At 44.4% G+C, this 21,362-nt stretch overlaps 1 protein-coding gene and 1 long non-coding RNA gene across 4 annotated transcripts in view; one reads left to right on the plus strand and one right to left on the minus strand.

The window, feature by feature from the left end:
- The first annotated feature begins 9,608 nt into the window (after nt 1-9,608).
- LOC106601497 (uncharacterized) lies at nt 9,609-17,357 on the plus strand. The gene is made up of 5 exons (XR_001328020.2): nt 9,609-9,761; nt 11,453-12,642; nt 15,542-15,609; nt 15,874-16,002; nt 16,532-17,357. It is a non-coding gene; the product is annotated as an uncharacterized lncRNA (long non-coding RNA).
- A 597-nt stretch (nt 17,358-17,954) lies between these two features.
- The window catches only part of LOC106601496 (ras-associating and dilute domain-containing protein), a 34,479-nt gene continuing 31,071 nt past the window's right edge, over nt 17,955-21,362 (minus strand). For all 3 annotated transcript variants that reach the window (XM_045715254.1, XM_014193722.2, XM_045715253.1), the window contains 2 exons: nt 18,912-19,051; nt 17,955-18,737 (listed from right to left, as the gene is read on the minus strand). In XM_045715254.1, the coding sequence (XP_045571210.1) occupies nt 18,638-18,737; nt 18,912-19,051 (240 nt within the window). In that variant the 3' untranslated portion in view covers nt 17,955-18,637. The remainder of the gene's footprint in view (nt 18,738-18,911; nt 19,052-21,362) is intronic.

A 21,362-nucleotide genomic window follows, 5' to 3' on the forward strand; every position in this document is an offset into this window, starting at 1 on the left:
GTAGTGTGTGTGTGTGTAATATTATTAGAGTGTTGAGAGGTTAACTGGCAACCTGCCATCATTGAGTTCAACATCAGAACACTCTTTTTCCACTGAACCAGAGAACCGCAGGGATCACCCCAAATCTGACGGGGTCACAAATTCCCAGTAACAATCCACAACCTCTGGAGGCGCCCATTTCCGCTCTTTTCCACCAAACAGTGACTGTAGTGGGGCCTAAAACAACAATGTTGTTGTGGTATGTTTGATTAAAGCACCCCACCCAGTACAGTACGTTATGGGAACACAGGAAATCCACTGGATTATGTAAGTGGCCTGTTATAATGGTTTCTGTCAGCCTCTCAGGCAGAATCAAATCTATTGATCATACCTGGGCTCTATTGACCCAACCTCTAATGTGTGTAGAATAAAAACACAGCTGTGAAAAAGCTTTCTGCTTTTTGGAGCTCTTCTGTTGTTGAACATCTGCCGTGTGGCATATGTGTTCGAAACAGTGGAGTTAGCAGCCAGTTAGCTGCCCACTGAGGCCGAGGAGAGCTTCACGTGTAGCCGACACTACACTACACTGACACGTGCAAGTGTACACCAGGAGAGAAAGATTTAGACCTGGACACTCTGGCCGTTGCTGTCCCTTCTTTGTGAATAGAACTGTGACGACAGCAGCATCAGATCATGACGTGGAAACATGCCTTTAATTAGTTAAGGTTATTGTAGTATTCTGGGATCATGGGAGCCAATCACAACAGCTTCATGACTCAACAACAAGGGTATATTATGAATGAAAATATGACTCAGTTTGTTTGTTCTGTATTGCATTTGTAAAACACCTTGGATTTACTTTATCCAACGCCATGTCTTTGTGCTGTGTATATTTGCATGTATCTTTGCAAGTGCATGTGTGTGTTACGTGTGTGTGACGTGTGCCCGTGTGTGTAAGTGTTAAGAAATACAGCATGTCTCCGACAAACCGACACAGCTGCGCTCATGGGTATTCCCGCGACGTGCCGTTCCAATCCTCTGACCGGCGCTCTGATGCATAGCTCACCACACAGAATATTAACATTGTCTTATCAAGGAACTGCAGCACAAGCCACCTCCCCTCCCTGTGAAAAGGGGGATTATGGAGCCAGCCAGGGGTAGGAACTGAAGAGGGAGAGAGACTGTACCACCACGGCACAGTCCAGCTATTTCCAATTAATTCCACTCAATAGAGGCTGATATGTATCTGCCACAGGCTGACCTCCTGTGGCTGAGGGAGAGGAGAAAGACAATAGGTTTTTAATCATCTCAGTGGAAACCAGCCTTGAACGTTGGGTTTTCTCTCTTGCTGTTTGGAGAAACGTGACAGTGATTTAATGACCAGAACCAATCAGAATGTATTCTGAATGGTTCTATTGCAGCCGACACGTACATCGATGATGCACATCAAAGACACAAGGCAAATGACACTGGCTGTCTTGATAGAAGTTTGGCAGTAACATTTTCTCAGCTAAAGTACTCTCTCAATAATCAGTTGCAAATGTTCAGCAAGTGTGAAATTCAAGTCTGTCTCTGCAGGCTGCTGCTGCCAGAGTACAAAAGATCATGAAATCCTGCATCTCCAAATCTAACCAATAAGATTTCAAATAAACATGACACATAAAGAGCTCTCAGCCCATCTCCAGCAGAGCAACTGAACAAGTCAGTGAGTCAGAAAGTCACCTCAATGAACCAAATTTCAGAATATATAATAGACAGGTTCGCCTAAGGATTGCTCTGACTATGACGCATCTGCAACCAAATATAAACCAGAATTTGAATGCTTTTTGACATGATGACGCACATACATGGAGAGTGTGGTATCCAAAACATGGCCTCAATTTAAACAAACTAGAGGTTTGTGTATTTGAAGTGATGTACTGCAGTGTGCGCAGTGTCCTTCATACAGTATGTTCTAACCACACCACACACTGCCTTGGTGAAGCAGTCTGCAAGTAGCTCCCTACACAGACAATACTACTCCTAATGCAGGAGACCAGATGGGATGAGCCACTCTCTAGTCACAGTAAAAGTCAAAGGGGTTCAGTCTCATCCCTTTAGCAGTGAGGCTCTCCAACCCTCTGACTGTCCTCGCTCTCGGGGCAGCTGGCTGAGGTCTTCGTGTTCCCTAGCCTTCAGCCATGCTCTCTGTCCTCACCTCCACTCGCAGGCCAGCACGCCATGCCACCCTGCTTCCACTCTCTGCCGCCTGCCGAATCAAAGCGACAGGATTAAAAGCTGCCTCCTGTCCTTTTTCTTCAAGATCTTATTTATTTATATCCACAGAGGGAATGCAGCCAATTAAATGTCACTTTGAACTGACTTCAGAGGGCGGTTTTCAAAGTGATCTCTGTTATGCTGTTGCCCCATGATTAGATTCTATATCAATCTGAGAATAAGAGCTGAGTCCATTAGACTGAGCTGTTCTCTGTGACTATTCACTGCTGAAAGGTTAGCTACAGTGCATCTCCTCATTTGAGGAAATTGATAAAAGATTGTGATTTAATGCAGTTATAGTTTTGAAATCTCATTAAATGATCAGATGATGTCATCCATATGAAACGTCTATGTACATTGTCCATATTTGTATTGTGTAATCATAATGGGAGTGGTATTTGAAAATGTGGCATTTTCCTTTGTCTATAAATAACTGTAAATACACAGTGCCAAGTTGTTCTCAGTGATCAAACAGCATATTTGCTATTGGGTAGCACCACAGGCGTAATCTGAGGATTGGAAAAGGAACAAATACATTTCCACCAGTCTCATAGGCCCTACAGGGATTAAAGCTGACTGTTATTTTTATTTTATTTATTTAACCCCACAGTAGATCCTCACCTTTTGATTCAGTGGGATATAGCCCCTGGTGGCCTCGGATGTGAGAGTGCTACCCACTTGCATTGTGTATCTTCATGCCAGCCTGTGTGTGACTGAACTGAAGAGGACATGAGTAGCACGCCACCTCTCCATCACACTCTTCCCAATCCTCCTCTCTCTCTGATCTTCTTTTTTGCTCTGCCAAGTCCCACTGTGAAGCTGCAGTAGTTGAAGTATACAAAACATTAAGAACACCTGCTCTTTTCATGACATAGACTGACTAGGTGTGTCCAGGTGAAAGCTATGATCCCTTATTGATGTCATTTGTTGAATCCACTTCAACCAGTGTAGATAAAGGGGAGGAGACAGGTTAAAAAAATGATTTTTAAGCATTGAGACAATTGAGACATGGATTGTGTATGTGTGCCATTCAGAGGGTGAATGGGAAAGACCAAAGGTTTAAGTCCCTTTTAACTGGGTATGGTAGTAGGTGCCAGGCACGCCGGTTTGTGTCAAGAACTTCAACACTGCTGGGTTTTTCACCCTAAACAGTTTCCTCTGTGTATCAAGAACGGTCCACCACCCAAACGACATCCAGCCAACTTGACACAACTGTGGGAAGCAATGGAGTCAACATGGGCCAGCATCCCTCCATGTAGAGTCCATGCCCTTATGAACTGAGGCTGTTCTGAGGGCAAACGTGGGTATATAAGGAAGGTGTATTTAATGTTTGATATACTCAGTGTACAACAACAAACCAGTCACCAGCCACCACCAGGACACAGCCAGTCACCAGCAGGACACAGCCAGTCACCAGCCATCACCAGGACACAGCCAGTCACCAGCCACCACCAGGACACAGCCAGTCACCAGCCACCACCAGAACACAGCCAGTCACCAGCCATCACCAGGACACAGCCAGTCACCAGCCACCACCAGGACACAGCCAGTCACCAGCCACCACCAGAACACAGCCAGTCACCAGCCATCACCAGGACACAGCCAGTCACCAGCCATCACTAGGACACAGCCAGTCACCAGCCATCACCAGGACACAGCCAGTCACCAGCCATCACCAGGACACAGCCAGTCACCAGCCATCACCAGGACACAGCCAGTCACCAGCCATCACCAGGACACAGCCAGTCACCAGCCATCACCAGGACACAGCCAGTCACCAGCCATCACCAGGACACAGCCAGTCACCAGCCATCACCAGGACACAGCCAGTCACCAGCCATCACCAGGACATAGCCAGTCACCAGCCATCACCAGGACACAGCCAGTCACCAGCCATCACCAGGACACAGCCAGTCACCAGCCACTACCAGGACACAGCCAGTCACCAGCCATCACTAGGACATAGCCAGTCACCAGCCATCACCAGGACACAGCCAGTCACCAGCCATCACTAGGACACAGCCAGTCACCAGCCACCACCAGGACACAGCCAGTCACCAGCCATCACCAGGACACAGCCAGTCACCAGCCACTACCAGGACACAGCCAGTCACCAGCCATCACCAGGACATAGCCAGTCACCAGCCATCTCCAGGACACAGCCAGTCACCAGCCATCACTAGGACACAGCCAGTCACCAGCCACCACCAGGACACAGCCAGTTACCAGCCATCACCAGGACACAGCCAGTCACCAGCCACCACCAGGACACAGCCAGTCACCAGCCATCACCAGGACACAGCCAGTCACCAGCCACCACCAGGACACAGCCAGTCACCAGCCACTACCAGGACACAGCCAGAGAAACTTTACTAAGAAGACACTGACTGAACTCAGAAACACAGCACAGCATCATAATGCATCACAGGACAAGATATACAGCAATTAGTCTCACTGTCAAAAGAAGCACTTCCCTTTTTGTCTGGAGTTTGTTGTGCACTGCACTGCAGGCTAGAATTGACGTACAAAACAATGCCCTTGAACAATATCGCAGATACTCATTGCACATTTATACTGCATGAGGATCATATTTGCATTAATTACATACAGTACATAATGGACCAAGGATAGTCTAGCAGGGGCATTAGTCTAGATAGTCTTTAATCAGGTGCATTTTAGAATGAAAGATTAGTCATAATCCTGGATAGCAATGGCTTGTGGGAGGTTGCTTGTGCTTATTCTCCCGTCTCAAGGACACTGCGTAATGTTCTCTTTCTAAAGCTGTGTTACATCAACTTCAATGATGCCTCCCTGAAAAGAGGCATTGGATATATCCCTTTGTTGGCCCCACAGTTGGTGATGAATTGATTTATGGTTTGTGGCATAGTCAGGGCTCCTGAACATGCTGTGCTCAAGAGAGTTTTGGCTGACTTTATTTTTGACTGATGTTCAAAAGCAATGACCTGCTGAGGTTCACTGTTCTCAGCGAGGCACTGGGTGTTATTGGCAAGTGAATTGGCACTGCCCTGCTGCTCACAAATCAAAATGGCTTTGTGTCAAAATCAAAAATGATGGCTATGGTTCAGTGGTTATTACAGACAAAAAATGTCATTATAAATGAACCAAAACAACCAAAACTGAACTAAAAGTTAGACTAAGATGATGACCTGGAAACAGTGAGGAGAAACCCAGACAGAGATGAGCGGATGCTCCATCATCTGAGTCTGGTGAGAAGGTGCCCACCGCCAGCTGGGATGAGGAGGTGGACGAATGAGAAGGTGCCCACCGCCAGCTGGGATGAGGAGGTGGAAAAATGAGAAGTTGCCTGCCAACCAGCTGGGATGAGGAGGTGGAGGAATGAAAAGTTGCCCGCCAACCTGCTGGGAAGAGGAGGTGGAGGAATGAGAAGTTGCCTGCCAACCAGCTGGGAAGAGGAGGTGGAGGAATGAAAAGTTGCCCGCCAACCAGCTGGGAAGAGGTGGAGGAATGAAAAGTTGCCTGCCAACCAGCTGGGAAGAGGAGGTGGAGGAATGAAAAGTTGCCTACCAACCAGCTGGGAAGAGGAGGTGGAGGAATGAGAAGTTGCCTGGCAACCAGCTGGGAAGAGGAGGTGGAGGAATGAAAAGTTGCCCGCCAACCTGCTGGGAAGAGGAGGTGGAGGAATGAGAAGTTGCCTGCCAACCAGCTGGGAAGAGGAGGTGGAGGAATGAAAAGTTGCCTGCCAACCAGCTGGGAAGAGGAGGTGGAGGAATGAGAAGTTGCCCGCCAACCTGCTCTTCAGTCCAGCCACGCAGCGGTAGGCAGTGCTAGGGCATCACAGGGCAGCGCAGTGTATAGGAACACCCACTGAGCCCATGCTGGCCTGGAAGTAATGCTACACTGAGGATTCCAACAGAACACAGCAGCAGAACAGAACACAGAGACAGAGTGTGTAGGGGTGGAATACCAACTAGTTCCACAGTGGTGGCGAGTATTGAACTTTACTTAACAAAACAAACACTGTCTAGTACTTTGGTCCGTTCTGTTTCCAGTGTCTCTCCTCTGCCAAATAGATTATTCCCAAATAACCTTTTAGAGGTTGAAGAGTTTTAGGCTGAAGTCAGGTGGATAAGAGAGCCCAACACAGGTCGGTGGCACCTTAATTTGGGACGACGGACTCGTGGTATTGGCTGGAGCGGAATTAGTGGAATGGTATCAAATATATCAAACACATGGTTTCCATGTCGTCCTCCCCTCAGCAACTTCCTGTGGAGCTCAATGTATGTATGGTATCACATCTGTTGGCCCCTATTGGATGTTTCTCTCACTCTCACTTTCTCTCACTTTTTCTTCAGTCCCACTGCCACAGTGTCTCAGATGCAGCCTGCCTTCAGTGTCTACAATGTCCTGCAGCCTGCATACAAAAGAATCCAGCCGTGCCATGAATAAAGAAGCTTGTTTCTTAAATCCCTTCACATGGAACCAGAGGCAGAGCTGCTGCTATGCTTGAGCCCTCCACCGCTACAGCTGACAGTACCTTAGCTCAGAATGTGCATTGACGCCAGGGAGTAATCTGACAATATGTCTCGTCTCATGTTCCTGAACATGCAGGGATCTGTGAACTTCTCCTGTCACCAAGAATGACAAAATCCCTAAGATCCTATTTATGTCAGCTGGACGCCTTAGCAGGAGCCAGTCATTCTGTGATTACATAAAACAGAGAATAAATGGGCTCTTAAAACAGCGCTGTGGATAAAGAACAGAGTATCACAGTTTAGGATTATTATAATGTAACTAGGTGTTGGTATCAGAAGTGCAGTTGATGAAAATGCTGGCATCTAGTGGTAAAGAGATGAATAAACGATATGAACAAGATTGAATGTTCATTATTATTTGACTATTGTTAATAACACTGGCTTCAAATAAAATATGTTTCACTAACGTTCATAACAAGTCAACAAATTATAGCACAAGTATACTATAGGCAGCCATGAAAAATGTATGAACTATATACTCGTGAATCTACTATCAGCTACTATCACTTACACAGACTCCGACTCCTTTTTGGCTTTGTGCAGATAACCTTTTAATGGTCATGCTTGTCACCTCCCTTGTGTCAACATGGTGCCTAGCAAGATTTCCAGCAAACAAAAAGTAGGATAAGGCAAGAAGAAATTATGCCGAAAAAACATGAGGCCTCCAAACGTAAAAATAAGTAAGTAGCTTGTGACTTTTGTTATAAGAACAACTTCGAAAACACCTGTTATATATCTCTGGCAACGGCACAACCGCCAGCCTAAAATAATTAATGTAGCCGCATTGAAATTATGGTGGAATATTCGAAGTTCATCACTCAATGCTAAACCAATGTCAACAATGCTAAACCAATGGACACGTTTAATTTCACATGACAACATTGTAACAACACACCTTAACAGTAAAATCACAGTAGGCCTACTTTACTTCCAACAGGGGGCGTTGTAACACAATATGTTGCTATACACTGAGTATTCAAAACAGAACAGCTGATCTTTCAATGACATAGACTGACCAGGTGAAAGCTATGCTCCCTTATTGATGTGAGTTGTTAAATTCACTTCAATCAGTGTAGATGAAGGGGAGGAGACAGGTTAAAGAATAATGTTTAAGCCTTGACACAATTGAGACATGGATTGTGTATGTGTGCCATTCAGAGGGTGAATGGGCAAGACAAAAGATTTAAATGTCTTTGAACGGGTATGGTAGTAGGTGCCAGGTGCATCGGTTTTGGTTAAGAACTGCAACGTTGCTGTTTTTTTTGCACTTAACAGTTTCCTGTGTGTATCAAGAATGGTCCACCACCCAAAGGACATCCAGCCAACTTGACACAATTGTGTGAAGTATTGGAGTCAAGATGGGCCAGCATCCCTGTGGAATGCTTTCGACACCTTGTAGAGCCCATGCCCCGACAAATTGAGGCTGTTCTGAGGGAGAAAGGGGTATTCGAGGGGCCGCTCTTATAATGGAAATGCATGTCCTCAACAATGGTAGGCAGGCGAGATCAGGTGGGAACATTCTAGCCAATGAGAGGGCAGATACGCGTTTGAAGAATTTTCCTATGATCGTGTGCTTGAGTTTCTATAGATTTTTTCCATCTTAAATTGAAACCAGATACACTTGAGGGTATACTGGTATATCAGTCTGGGTAGTAAAAGAAGATGTGTTATGTAGTTCACTACTGATGCTGTGTGTTTGTGCCCTGACATTTTTCCTTCATACCAGAATGACTGAGACAGGGCTTTTTCATGGTGGCCTAAGTGGTTTCATTTGTAGATTATCTTGTGTTGATGTTTCTCTTTTATCAGTAATCAGATCAGGTCATGTTTTTCTTCCTCTAAACCAGATTAAGTAAATGTAGGGGGGGTAGTCATCAATCCAGAGAGAAACTCCAGGGAGGGGTAATCCTTTGGCTGTGAAAATGAACACAAAGAATTTGTTTTCTCAGAGGACAGGTGTTTGTGAAAGGGGAAACATGTAAACAATTGGATACTTCTTTTTATCATTACATAATATTAGACAGTATGCATTATATATTATAGATTGTCATACATTTGGGTAAAAAGTTTCATAGGTAATAGGTTATGAGGCATTGTTTTTATGGAGGACTGGTAAAAATGTTAGGGCCTGACCATTCAGTATCTGTATAACAGGCAATCTTTTAGTCTATGAACATCTGTATTGCTGTTGGCATCTGCTGGTGCTTTACTCTTGATCTGTTTTCTGACTGGACACTGCATTGCAGGGCTGACTCATATAGTTCAAAGTTATTAGTCTTCTACCTGCTGTTGCTCACCACCCCCACCCCATGCACCCATCATACCCCCCTCACAGCCACAGTCTGTGGGGCTCATAGGTGCCCTCTGCCCCCCGGCCTGGTCTGGATATCTGCTGGGAGGGTTAGGTCTACAGTGAGCTGCACCCCAGACCCAGAGCTGACGTGTCCCCCTGAGGGGCTCTACACCGGGCCCCCAGTCTCCAGATGGAATTTCCTGTGTCTGGGGGGGGGGGCTGCCTTCTCCAACCCCAGCAGAGCTCTCTCTCTCAGGGAAGGGACTGAAAGGAAACCTGGGAGAGCAGTAACCAGCACACTCTGGCGCTTGGTGTTTAACTAGTCACCACTATGTTGTTTCCTGCCCTCATTGTTATAGATAGGGAGGAAGGATGAGACATCGCAAACCCTGGTTTGCCCTTTGTCAGTCTTCATTTCCCATTCTATTTTGGTCAATGTCGAGTCTGTATCTAAATGAAAAGGTTTGTTGAATCACGACTCAAACAATGTTCTATTAAAAGGAAATGGAAAAAGAAACAAATTTTGGAACCACCGTAACTCATTTCTCTTTGTCTTCAGAGCCCAGAGTGAGACACTGAAGACCAGCACTGAGGCCACCTCAGATCCAAACACAGAGCCCAGTACTGCCTTATACCCTGGAACACCTATCAACCAGGACATAGTGAAGGAGAAGAAAAAGAAGAGGGCTATTATACTGACCAAAGATGAGAAGAACATGGTATGGTGCAACACATAATACTCAAATATACAGTACGGGTCAAAAGTTTTAGAACACCTACTCATTCAAGGGTTTTTCTTTATTTGTACTATTTTCTACATTGTAGAATAACAGTGAAGACATCAAAACTATGAAATAACACTAATGGAATCATGTAGTAACCAAAAAAGTGTTAAACAAATCAAAATATATTTTATATTTGAGATTCTTCAAATAGCCACCATTTGCCTTGATGACAGCTTTGCACACTCTTGGCATTCTCTCAACCAGCTTCATGAGGTAAAAGGGAAAGGGGGATACCAAGTCAGTTAGTCACCTGGAATGCATTTCAATTAACAGGTGTGCCTTCTTAAAAGTTAACTTATGCAATTTATTTCCTTCTTAATGTGTTTGAGCCAATCAGTTGTGTTGTGACAAGGTAGGGGTGGTATACAGAAGATTGTCCTATTTGGTAAAAGACCAAATCCATATTATGGCAAGAACAGCTCAAATAAGCAAAGAGAAACAACAGTCCATCATTACTTTAAGACATGAAGGTCAGTCAATACGGAACATTTCAAGAACTTTGAAAGTTTCTTCATGTGCAGTGGCAAAAACCATCAAGCGCTATGATGAAACTAGCTCTCATAAGGACCGCCACAGGAATGGAAGACCCAGAGTTACATCTGCTGCAGAGAATAAGTCCATTAGTTACCATCCTCAGAAATTACAGCCTAAATAAATGCTTCACAGAGTTCAAGTAACAGACACATCTCAACATCAAAGAGACTTGCTTGGGCCAAGAAACACGAGCAATGGACATTATACCGGTGGAAATCTGTCCTTTGGTCTGGAGTCCAAATTTGAGATTTTTGGTTCCAGCCGCCGTGTCTTTGTGAGATGCGGTGTGGGTAAACGGATTATCTCCGCATGTGTATTTCCCACCCTAAAGCATGGAGGAGAAGGTGTTATGGCGTGGGGGTGCTTTGCTGGTGACATTGTCAGTGATTTATTTAGAATTCAAGGCGCACTTAACATGTATGGCTACCACAGCATTCTGCAGCGATATGCCATCCCATCTGGTTTGGGCTTAGTTGGACTATCATTTGTTTTTCAACAGGACAATGACCCAACACACCTCCAGGCTGTGTAAGGGCTATTTGACCAAGATGGAGAGTGATGGAGTGCTGCATCAGATGACCTGGCCTCTACATTCCCCCGACCTCAACCAAATTGAGATGGTTTGGGATGAGTCGGACCGCAGAGTAAAGGAAAAGCAGCATATGTGCTCAGCATATTTGGGAACTTCTTCAAGACTGTTGGAAAAGCATCTCAGGTGAAGCTGGTTGAGAGAATGCCAAGAGTGTGCAAAGCTGTCATCAAGGCAAAGGGTGGCTACTTTGAAGAGTATCAAATATAAAATATATTTTGATTTGTTTAACACTTTTTTGGTTACTACATGATTCCATTAGTGTTATTTCATAGTTTTGATGTCTTCACTGTTATTCAACAATGTAGAAAATAGTAAAAATAAAGAAAAACCTTGAATGAGTAGGTGTTCTAAAACTTTTGACCGGTAGTGTACATCAGGATCCTTATGCGTAGTGCGTAGTAGCAATGTGAGGACTCTCAAATGCACCTTGTGAGAACCTAGCCTGAAAGTGTTATGCAACATAGCACTGTGATAATGGTTTTGTGTTTCATCCCGTAAGGCTGCCTTAGAGAATACCTGCCAGGCCTTTAGGTCCGACCAGACGGAGTATGAGCGGTTTCTGGATCACATGACTCTCTGGCTCCAGGAGCACCAGGAACAGGCAGTGGAGCTGTTCAGCCTGTGTGACACAGACAGCACTGGTACCATCGGCCCCGAGGACTTTGAGCTGAGTAATCCATCCCTCTTCTGCTCTGTTACACCCTCATTCCCAGCCAAATGACCCAATATCAGCTGGAAAATCTATCTCAAAGCTTTCATCTGGGGCTCATGGCTGCAATTAAAGTATGTCAAAGGATTACCTCATAATGAGTCCAAATACTCTTTTCAATGCTAGTAGTTCACTCTAGCATGTTTCAGTGAGTTCCATTTGGAAATGTTGCGATGAGTCTTTCCACTGTAGACCCCTTGAAAAGTAAGGTCAAATGTAACTGGCTGTTCTCAGCTCCTTTAAATGTAACATAAAGAAAACCACCGTGGCAAGCGATTACAAACCGTTTTATGAGACTCCTGAGTCAGTCCTATCTGAATGCCACTGACTGTGTGGGCTTTTATTGAAGATATATAAGTGCTTATGGTCAGTGTTCTGATTCAGACTGCTTAGAATGCAAGCACTTGTTCATTTCCTGGAGAGCTTGTAAGTGGCCCTCTCACCCCCCACAGATAACAGCTCGCCCTGAGAAACAAAAACAGAACAATGTTCCTTTTGTCCTTCAGGCCCCAGACATTGAGTATACTGTAAGTTTCTTCAGAAGAAAACATTAATCCTTCAGAAAGTTGGAGCCAAGGAGAACCAAGGAGCACAGTCAGCCTTAAATCCAACATTCAGGCCTCTTTTATTTATTTATTTACATTTTATTTAACCTTTATTTAACTCTTGGCTAATGCCTCTGTGGATAGAGCCATTCAATGGCTGATTCACTGGAGAGATAGCATCATCATTGATATAAGAATCACTATCTAGGGGATTAGCACTTTATAATGGACATCTAATAGCCACAATTTCTGTAGATTGTCTCTGGTATAAAAAGCAATAAGTTCAAATTGGAAATCCCTTACATCCTTAGGTATGACAGATTTGGGGATTCCATGTCTGCAATTTCAGCTGGATCTGCTGTCTCAGCTACTGAGGAGAGGCAACGATGGGGAGATTGATTACAGGGACATGAGCAACCAACTACAGCGAGTAAGGTAAAGCAAAATCAGCATTCAATTCAAATCAAATCAAATCAAATTGTATTTGTCACATGCGCCGAATACTACAGGTGTAGTCATTACAGTGAAATGCTAACTTACAAGCCCTAACCAACAATGCAGTTAAATAAAAGTAACAAATAATTAAAGAGCAGCAGTAAAATAACAATAGCGAGGCTATATACAGGAGTGCCGGTACAGAGTGAATGTGTGGGGGCACCGGTTAGTCAGGGTAATTGAGGTAATATGTACATGTAGGTAGAGTTATTAAAGTGACTATACATAGATACGTAATAACAGAGAATAGCAGCAGTGTAAAAGGGGGGAGGGCAATGCAAATAGTCTCGGTAGCCATTTGATTAGATGTTCAGGAGTCTTATGGCTTGGAGGTAGAAGCTGTTTAGAAGCCTCTTGGCCCTAGACTTGGCAGTCCAGCACCGCTAGCCATGCGGTAGCAGAGAGAACAGTCTATGACTAGGGTGGCTGGAGTCTTTGACAATTTTTAGGGCCTTCCTCTGACACCGCCTGGTATAGAGGTCCTGGATGGCAGGAAGCTTGGCTCCAGTGATGTACTGGGCCGTACACACTACCCTCTGTAATGCCTTGCGGTCAGAGTCCGAGCAGTTGCCATACCAGGCAGTGATGCAACCCGTCAGGGATGCTCTCGATGGTGCATCTGTAAAACCTTTTGAGGGTCTGAGGACCCATGCCAAATCTTTTCAGTCTCCTGAGGGGGAATAGGTTTTGTCGTGCCCTCTTCACGACTGTCTTGGTGTGCTTGGACCATGTTAGTTTGTTGGTGATGTGGACACCAAGGAACTTGAAGCTCTCAACCTGCTCCACTACAGCCCCGTTGATGAGAATGGGGGCGTGCTCGGTCCTCCTTTTCCTGTAGTCCACAATCATCTCCTTTGTTTTGATCACGTTGAGGGAGAGGTTGTTGTCCTTGCACCACACGGCCAGGTCTCTGACCTCCTCCCTATAGGCTGTCTCGTCGTTGTCGGTGAGCAGGCCTACCACTGTTGTGTCATCCGCAAACTTAATGATGGTGTTGGAGTCATGCCTGGCCGTGCAGTCATGAGTGAACAGGGAGTACAGGAGGGGACTGAGCACGCACCCCTGAGGGGTCCCCATGTTGAGGATCAGAGTGGCGGATGTGTTGTTACCTACCCTTACCACCTGTCAGGAAGTCCAGGATCCAGTTGCAGAGGGAGGTGTTTAGTCCCAGGGTCCTTAGCTTAGTGATGAGCTTTGAGGGCATTATGGTGTTGAACTCTGAGCTGTAGTCAATGAATAGCATTCTCACGTAGGTGTTCCTTTTGTCCAGGTGGGAAAGGGCAGTGTGGAGTGCCATAGAGATTGCATCATCTGTGGATCTGTTAGGGCGGTATGCAAATTGGAGTGGGTCTAAAGTTTCTGGGATAATGGTGTTGATGTGAGCCATGATCAGCCTTTCAAAGCACTTCATGGCTACAGACGTGAGTGCTACGGGTCGGTAGTCATTTAGGAAGGTTACCTTAGTGTTCTTTGGCACAGGGACTATGGTGGTCTGCTTAAAACATGTTGGTATTACAGACTCAGACAGGGAGAGGTTGAAAATATCAGTGAAGACACTTGCCAGTTGGTCAGCGCATGCTCGGAGTAAACGTCCTGGTAATACGTCTGGCCTTGTGAATGTTGACCTGCTTAAAGGTCTTACTCACATCGGCTGCGGAGAGCGTGATCACACAGTCATCCGGTACAGCTGATGCTCTCATGCGTGTTTCAGTGTTACTTGCCTTGAAGCGAGCATAGAAGTAATTTAGCTCGACTGGTAGGCTTGTGTTACTGGGCAGCTCTCAGAGTCCCGCTCTTTGAAAGTGGCAGCTCTACCCTTTAGCTCAGTGCGGATGTTGCCTGTAATCCATGGCTTCTGGTTGGGGCATGTATGTACAGTCACTGTGGGGACAACATCATCAATGCACTTATTGATGAAGCCGGTGACTGATGTGGTGCACTCCTCAATGTCATCGGAAGAATCCCAGAACATATTCCAGTCTGTGCTAGCAAACAAGTCCTGTAGCTTAGCATCTGCTTCATCTGACCACTTTTTTATTGACCGAGTCACTGGTGCTTCCTGCTTAAATTTTGGCTTGTAAGCAGGAATCAGGAGGATAGAATTATGGTCAGATTTGCCAAATGGAGGGCGAGGGAGAGCTTTGTACACATCTCTGTGTGTGGAGTACAGGTGGTCTATAGTTTTTTTCCTCTGGTTGCACATTTAACATGCTGGTGGAAATTTGGTAAAACGGATTTAAGTTTCCCTGCATTAAAGTCCCCGGCCACTAGGAGCGCCGCCTCTGGATGAGCATTTTCCTGTTTGCTTATGGCAGTATACAGCTCATTGCGTGTGGTCTTAGTGCCAGTATCAGTCTGTGGTGGTATGTAGACAGCTATGAAAAATACAGATGAAAACTCTCTCGGTAGATAGTTTGGTCTACAGCTTATCATGAGATACTCTACCTTAGGCAAGCAAAACCTTGAGACTTCCTTAGATATCGTGCACCAGCTGTTGTTTACAAATATACATAGACCGGCACCCCTTGTCTTACCAGAGGCTGCTGTTCTATTCTGCCGATAAAGTGTAAAACCTGCCAGCTGTATGATGTTCATGTCGTCGTTCAGGTACGACTCGGTGAAACATAAGATATTACAGTTTTTAATGTCCCGTTGGTAGTTTAACCTTGCTCGTAGGTCATCGATTTTATTTTCCAATGATTGCATGTTTGCCAATAGAACGGATGACAGTGGGGTTTTACTCACTCACCTACGAATTCTCTGAAGGGAGCCCGACCTCCGCCCACTTTTTCTCTGTCTTCTCTTCACATGAATGACGGGGATTTGGGCCTGTTCCCAGGAAAGCAGTATATCCTTCACGTCGGACGCTTTGGACTCGTTTAAGGAAAAAGCTTCTACCAGTTTGTGGTGAGTAATCGCTGTTCTGATGTCCGGAAGTTATTTTTGGTCATAAGAGACGGTAGCAGCAACATTATGTACAAAATAAGTAAAAAAATATGTTACAAACAACGCAAAAAAACAAACAAAATAACAGTTGGTTAGGAGCACGTAAAACGTCAGCCATCCTCTCCGTCTCCATTCTACACGCATACCATTCTCAAACATTCTAGTGTGGATGTTTGAGCATGTTTCTATTGGTTTCTATTGATGTTTTATCATTCTGTTTGAAAGAGTGGAGGGTAAGGATGAGAGAGAAGAGAATGCTGGTCCCTGCTGTTTGGAGATCACTAGAGAGAAGCTACAGCCCAGTCCCAACTGTCAGCTGGGATTGTGGAGCCCACCACCTCCTGAGACAAACAGGTAAGACATTCACATACAGTACATACTGCACAAACAAGCACTCAGACATACAGTATCTATACACACAGAAATACTCATGCTACAGTACATCACCCAGACAGGTCCACTTAAAATTAACTCCCATTGAAAATACATGTCAGCCTTTTATGTTTATGCTGAGGTTCGAAGTCGCCTGTGTAAAATGAGGCAAAGCTAAAAGCCAACAATTTGTACTCAAGACGAATTGTTTCACAAATTCTTGTGGTTCAATAGGAACAAACAAGCAGCACTGACAAACAGTAAATATGTAGGATCTGCCCACAAATTGCTGCTATACCAAAACAGCCAGTCTGTGAGGTTAACCATGACAACCAACCTTCTCAGGACAAAGCTATTTCTGACCTTGTAACTCTGTGATCAGCTCTAAATCACTTTGGGACACATCTCATTAAGACCTTGTATTGCACAGTAAGGAGTATAAAATAGCATAGCTGATCATAAGAGACAGTATATTTATCATCCACCTATTCTATTTCCAAACATGTTCCAGGTTCATTCTTCTGAGTATCAGACTTATACCATTTGACTACGGAGGAGCCCATCCAGGGAGCTTTTAGGTGGTTCTTCCTAGGAGCACCAGGGTGTCCAGCCTGTTCAGGGTGATCGAGGAGCGGGTTGGGATCCAGACCACCAGCCTGCAGGTGTTCAGAACCAGAGTTCCCTCCTAGGAGTCCTTCCTACCGCCAGACAGCTCTCTTGGGGAGTGTGGCTTCACTGGAGGCCCTGAGGACTCACCCAGACAGGCCACACTGTTCTATGACTACAGGCTGGAGTTCACTGACTGCCCCATCCTCAACTGTGACCACTACTTTGGTTCTAAGCGACCTCAGATTGGGGAGGACTACTTTGCATCAAGGCCTGTCTTGGTGACCTGTATAACTTATAGTATCAGCTGTGTAACTTACTATATCAGCACTTTTTTGATGTACAGATCTATCTTTGTGTGACTAGCACCATGAAGCAATTACAGTTGATAATTGGCTGTGTTTAGCTAATTATTAAATCTGATAATTAAAAGTGCATTAATGTCAGCGTTATACAAGACTTGGGCAGGACACTCCTTACAATCAGCAGCTTCTGACATAGTTTTGTGTAAAGTGTGTAAAGTGTGAGATTGCCTTTTTAATACCAAAACAACCATTTTCCTATGGGCCTCAGGGCACAGTGGAGATCCCTGGGGTGTGTCAAATTGAGTGGTGTAGTGGAAAGTGCTGCTCTAGTGGAAACCAAAGGGGACTATAAATGGCGGCTCTTGTGGTGGCCCACTAAAGCGTGCCTGCCCTGAGTGAGACACACCCTTTGTTCCCTGCTACCCCCCCCCCAACAGCTGGAGTCCTTATTCACCCCAAAGTGTGCCGTTGCTTTATTTGGCCTTGTTACGTCCCACGCCGTAGAGTGTTCAACCATCTGGGGATGCAGGTTGTACCGTCTGTGAGGCAACAACCTCTATGGGTAGAAGGCAATGTAGGGATTGGGGAATAACTCAGGAATTTTGGAGCTCTCATTTTGCTTTAAAATCGAAATAACATTTATTTAATATGTTAAAAAATACTGAACAATATAAGTATAAAAAAATGGAATACTCTTATTTGTCGTCAATAAAATTGAAGACTTAACACTGTTAAGAGAGATAATTGACTTAAAACTGTCATAAAGAGTAATTTGTTTATAAACATTTCATAAACAGTCATAAGTTATAGTGTCACTGTCACCACATGGGAAAAGTCAGAGATGTTAAGCAGTGAGGTTTTGATACCTGCATGAATCTATATTAGATTATCACTGAGATCCACTGAAATGCCTTATAGATAACCATAGAGTCATTGACAACCTTTCGTTATACTGTAGTGCTTCAGAAAGTATTTCACTAATAGCACGTCAGTAAATATCCAAAGTATACAGCCACTACGACATAAGAATGAGTCATTGTTTTACTCAAAAAATACATTATAATTTACAGTTCTATAAAAATTGTATATTTGCATAAGTTCTTATGGGTTTTGGCATTTGTAAAGCTGAGCAATCTTCAGACAGAATGCTGTGCACTAGCCATTTTCAGTCAGTAGATAGTGGCCTTGAAGACACTGAAATAGCTCCACCCTGCTCGCAACAACTGCCTTAACCGCTGTTCTTTTCTACTCTCCCAAACCCAGTGCTTTCTGGGTACGAAGGACAGCTCACCATGCAGATTTATTCACATGCTGACAAGAAAAGGGGGCAACAGAAAACACTTCTGCAAAGCTGTCTGGACCATTATATTGATACACATGTAGTGTTTGCTTTTGAATTCATTCAAAAGGGGTGCTTCAGAGAAGATTTGAGCAATAGTGGATTCAGTCTAGTGCTTTCATCCTCCTCTGTGTCCTCCTGTTCATTCTATGTACAGTAAAGCTTAATTTAAAATGCTCAGTGAGGAGTGATTATTCACCAAAACAAAATAAACAGTCAAGTGTCTTTTATCCTTTGGTTGAGGAACACGTCTTGTAAAGTACTGACAGACAACTAAGCTCCTTAGTTGGATAAAGAGAGAAGATTAAGCTCCCTTCTGAGGGTCAAAGGTCACTTGGGGAAGCCTCCAATGAAACCTTCCTTCCACTCAGCACGTGATCACTGAGCTCTTCCCCGTTGATTTGGACTCGTTTTTGGCCACCAGCAATCTGAGGGCATCTCCAGATGAACGAATGAGCTCTCTACCACTGTGACGGAGAGAACGAGAGAGAACATCAGAGGGTGTTAAACAGAGGGAGGGAACGACACTACTCTATGTTGTGTTTTATAACTCTTATTACCTTAATAATATCCAGTACTGTATTACAACTTCTTAATCAACACAGGGTAGTAAAGACCAGTCTCCATGTTACACTACTTACATGTGGTATTCCATGCCCACCAGACTGATGCCGTTCACAGCCAGGATACGATCTCCCATCCTCAGCTTCTGGCACTGGGCGGCTGGAGACTCTGGTACCACTGACTTGATATAGATCCCAGTCATCTTCAGAGGTGTTTTCTACACAGGACACAAGAGGATGCAGGAAGCGTTGAGGTTGGGTCTGAGGACATGCCGTACCTGCACTATAGAATCATTACAGTAACATCTCCGCTGTTTCATCTCTATCCTACAGGGGGCACCACATGTTATAGAATCCTCCACAGCAGTACACCTGCATGCATATACATGAGTAGAGGCTTTCACAGACCAGACACGTTTCTGTTATGAATTAAATGATGAAAACAGCACTTTAGTAGAATTTGAAGCCAAAGGCAGACATTGGAATGAGGGTAATAATAACCATTACAGCTGCCTATTGTGCAATAGAGGAGTCTACCAGTTCTTATACATTTGCTTAGTGTTCTCAATGTAGTTGTCACGACTTCCGCCGAAGTCGGCTCCTCTCCTTGTTCGGGCGGCGTTCGGCGGTCGACGTCACCGGCTGTCTAGCCATCGCCGCTCCATGTTTCATTTATCCATTTGTTTTGTCTTGTTCCCTGCACACCTGGTTTTCATTCCCCAATCACACTACATGTATTTATTCCTCTGTTCCCCCTCATGTCTTTGTGTGAGATTGTTTCGTGTTACGTGTCATGTTTGCCACGCTATTTCTGGTGTGCGTTTATTCCGTGTTTTATTATCACGAGGTATGTTTATTTGTTTGTACTTTATTATTGTGACTGTTTGCGTGTTTTTGCACTTTGGCATATTGGATGAAGGTTTTGACGCAGTGGCGTCCGTCTGTTGGTTTCTCCTGCCTAAATAAAGTGTGTGCCTGTTCACAACTCTCTGCTCTCCTGCACCTGACTCCACTGTCAGTGGTTCATGGCTGACTTCAAAAGGAGGTCAACACATTTACCACATGTTGTACACCTGTTAGTAAACCCAAGCTTAAGCCCACACCCACATACCACACACACACACACACACACACACACACACACACACACACACACACACACACACACACACACACACACACACACACACACACACACACACACACACACACACACACACACAAACTAGAGCTACCCTTAAGAAAAATATAGTTTACTTAACTAGAGTTACTCTGAAAAAGTAGTTTACTACATTCAAACTACTTTGTGAAAAATTATCATATGTAAATCTGAAATGTCATAGACAACAAATTGCAAGAATGTTAACAGAATGTGTAATTGAGTTCATTGAACACAAAAATCGATGTTCCAAGTGAGAATTAGGCAGGTCTGATGCTGAAAAAGAAAGGAAATGATTGCCTACTTCACCCATATTTTATTTTAGCCCCCCAAAAAGTATATATGGAGGTAGTTTAGTGCCTAAAATAAGGGGTTAAATACATGTCAAAAAATAGATAAATCGTTCCTGATCTTTCTTATATCTCTCAGATATAGGACAGACACTTCTGAACAAATGTCCTTTTTATTTTTGGGGGGACTATCTGTTGTTCCATGTAGTGAATCTGTTATTCAATGTGTTTCTATGGGCTAATAGCAGCAATGCCAAATTCAAGGTTTCGTTTTAAAAAAAAAGTATAATTTTTCAGGACACTTTAAGGGGTCTTCAAATTCAAAATAAAATAGCTATATGATCCTTGGTATTGCCATCTTAAAACAATTCCATATGTTAGCTTAGTAGAACCCCCACTCCCCAGGCTTAGACAGGGCTATGACTCTACAGGATTAAATTACTAGTTGAACTACATGTAGTTCACTATTCCCCAACACCGCACGCACGCACACACGCACGCACGCACGCACACACACACACACACACAAAGTCCCACATAGGCTCAACAACTCTTCTTGCTATCTGTAGCTGAGATCTATGTCACAATTCAACTCATCATTCATTTAAAGCTAGATTTCCCTGACTTTGATGCATGATGATGTAACACAGTTAATCATGGGAAATATGTAACCTTTAACTAATTAACCTGTGACTATGAGGTTTGAACAGCCATGCAAGGCCTTATATTAGGATGTCATAAATCACATGAGCCACACGCCCCTCGCATCGACAAGGCTGTCACTTTGTACAACCAGGCACTGTCACGACTTCCACCGAAGGTGGCTCCTCTCCCTGTTCGGGCAGTGCTCGGCGGTCATCGTCGCCGGCCTACTAGCTGCCACCGATCCATTTTTCCTTTTCGTTTGTGTCTGTCTGTTTTGTCACACCTGTGTTTCATTTAGTTGATTTCGGTGGGTTTATTACCTCCGCTGCCTGCTAGTCTGTGTGCGGGATTGTTTGTATGTGTTACTTTGTTAGGGGTGTGTGTCTGCACCACAGGGTTTTCTTTTCACTCGGTAGTTGTACCGTTTAGATATAT

Source organism: Salmo salar, chromosome ssa03, assembly GCF_905237065.1.
Source record: "Salmo salar chromosome ssa03, Ssal_v3.1, whole genome shotgun sequence".
NCBI lineage: Eukaryota > Metazoa > Chordata > Actinopteri > Salmoniformes > Salmonidae > Salmo > Salmo salar.